We start from the raw sequence: 1,270 nt of genomic DNA on the forward strand, positions 1-1,270 counted from the left end.
AGGAAGAAGCAGAAGAATTTCTGAGAAAGATGAAAGTACAGGACTATTCCATTATGGATTAGTTAAGGAAGACACCGGCTCAGATCTCGCTCTTGTCATTATTGATCCATTCAGACGAGCACCGTCGGGCTTTGATGAAGATCTTGAATGAAGCCCACGTTCCTGACAAAATCTCAGAAAACCACTTGGAAAAGATAGCTAACAAGATATTTGAGGTAAACAGAGTCACTTTTTCTGATGATGAGTTGCCCATGGAGGGTACTGAGAACAATAGAGCCCTCTATCTGACGGTGAAATGTGAAGATTCTGTGGTTACGCGGGTACTTGTTGACAACGACTCTAGTGCAAATATTTGCCCTCTTTCCACTCTGAACAAGTTGAAGGTGGATGATGAAAGAATTCACAAGAATAGTATCTGCGTTTGGGGATTCGATGTTGGAGGAAAAGATTCAGTCAGGGACATAGTGCTCGAGCTTACAATAGGGCTAGTTGAATTTACTATGGAATTCCAGGTACTCGATATGGCTATTTCTTACAATCTGCTGTTAGGACGACCCTGGATTCATGCTGCCAGAGCGGTCCCATCTACTCTACATCAAATGGTTAAGTTTGAATGGGATAGACAGGAAATTGTTGTGCATGGCGAAGACAATTTGTGTGTTCCTAGTGATGCCATAGTTCCATTCATAGAGTTTTAAAGAGGAGAAGGGGCCATGAGTTTATTAGGTTTTTAACACGGTAGCGGTAGAGAAAATTCCTGAAGGGAAGTGCGTGCCGATTCCAAGGGTAGCTGTTGCATCAGTCATGGTAGCCGTTGAAATATTGAAAAATTGTTTTGTACCGGGCAAAGGTTTGGGTGCATCTCTGCAGGGTATCGTACAGCCGGTTTCTCTTCCTAAGAACTTGGATACATTTGGTCTGGGGTTCAAGCCCTTAGTCACAGACGTGAGAAGAGCCAGAAAAAATGAAACAGTGAGCATGGGCCCTTCCAAAGCCAGTCCCACGTCTTTCCCGATCATTTGTCAGGCCTGGTACCAGAAAGCGCCCAGTGACGGCGGTTCCCATTTCGGTGGTTGATGTGGATGAAGATTTGAAGGAAAGGTTCGAGAGGATATTCACCGATGTGAACATATTAGAAGCTGGAGAGGGTCCTAGCAAGGCGGATGTGCAATTTTTTGGGCCCGGTGCAAAGATTAACAATTGGGAAGCTACTCCTCTCCCCACTAGGAGGGAGTTTTGGTAGTTTGCTTTGATTTTCTATCAATTTATC

The 1,270-nt window shown here is 44.3% G+C and overlaps 1 protein-coding gene across 1 annotated transcript; it reads left to right on the top strand.

Moving 5' to 3' along the window:
• Positions 1-251: 251 nt before the first annotated feature.
• Positions 252-698, top strand: LOC138885538 (uncharacterized). Its single transcript, XM_070166496.1, has one exon. It carries the CDS (start codon positions 252-254, stop codon positions 696-698), a length of 447 nt encoding a protein of 148 aa, XP_070022597.1.
• The last annotated feature ends 572 nt before the right edge of the window (positions 699-1,270 follow it).

The sequence above is a fragment of the Nicotiana sylvestris genome, chromosome 2, assembly GCF_000393655.2.
Source record: "Nicotiana sylvestris chromosome 2, ASM39365v2, whole genome shotgun sequence".
In the NCBI taxonomy this organism is placed as follows: Eukaryota; Viridiplantae; Streptophyta; class Magnoliopsida; order Solanales; family Solanaceae; genus Nicotiana; species Nicotiana sylvestris.

Excerpts from the sequence above, each read along its gene's own strand:
- LOC138885538 (XM_070166496.1), top strand. The coding sequence starts at position 252 with ATGGAGGGTACTGAGAACAATAGAGCCCTCTATCTGACGGTGAAATGT.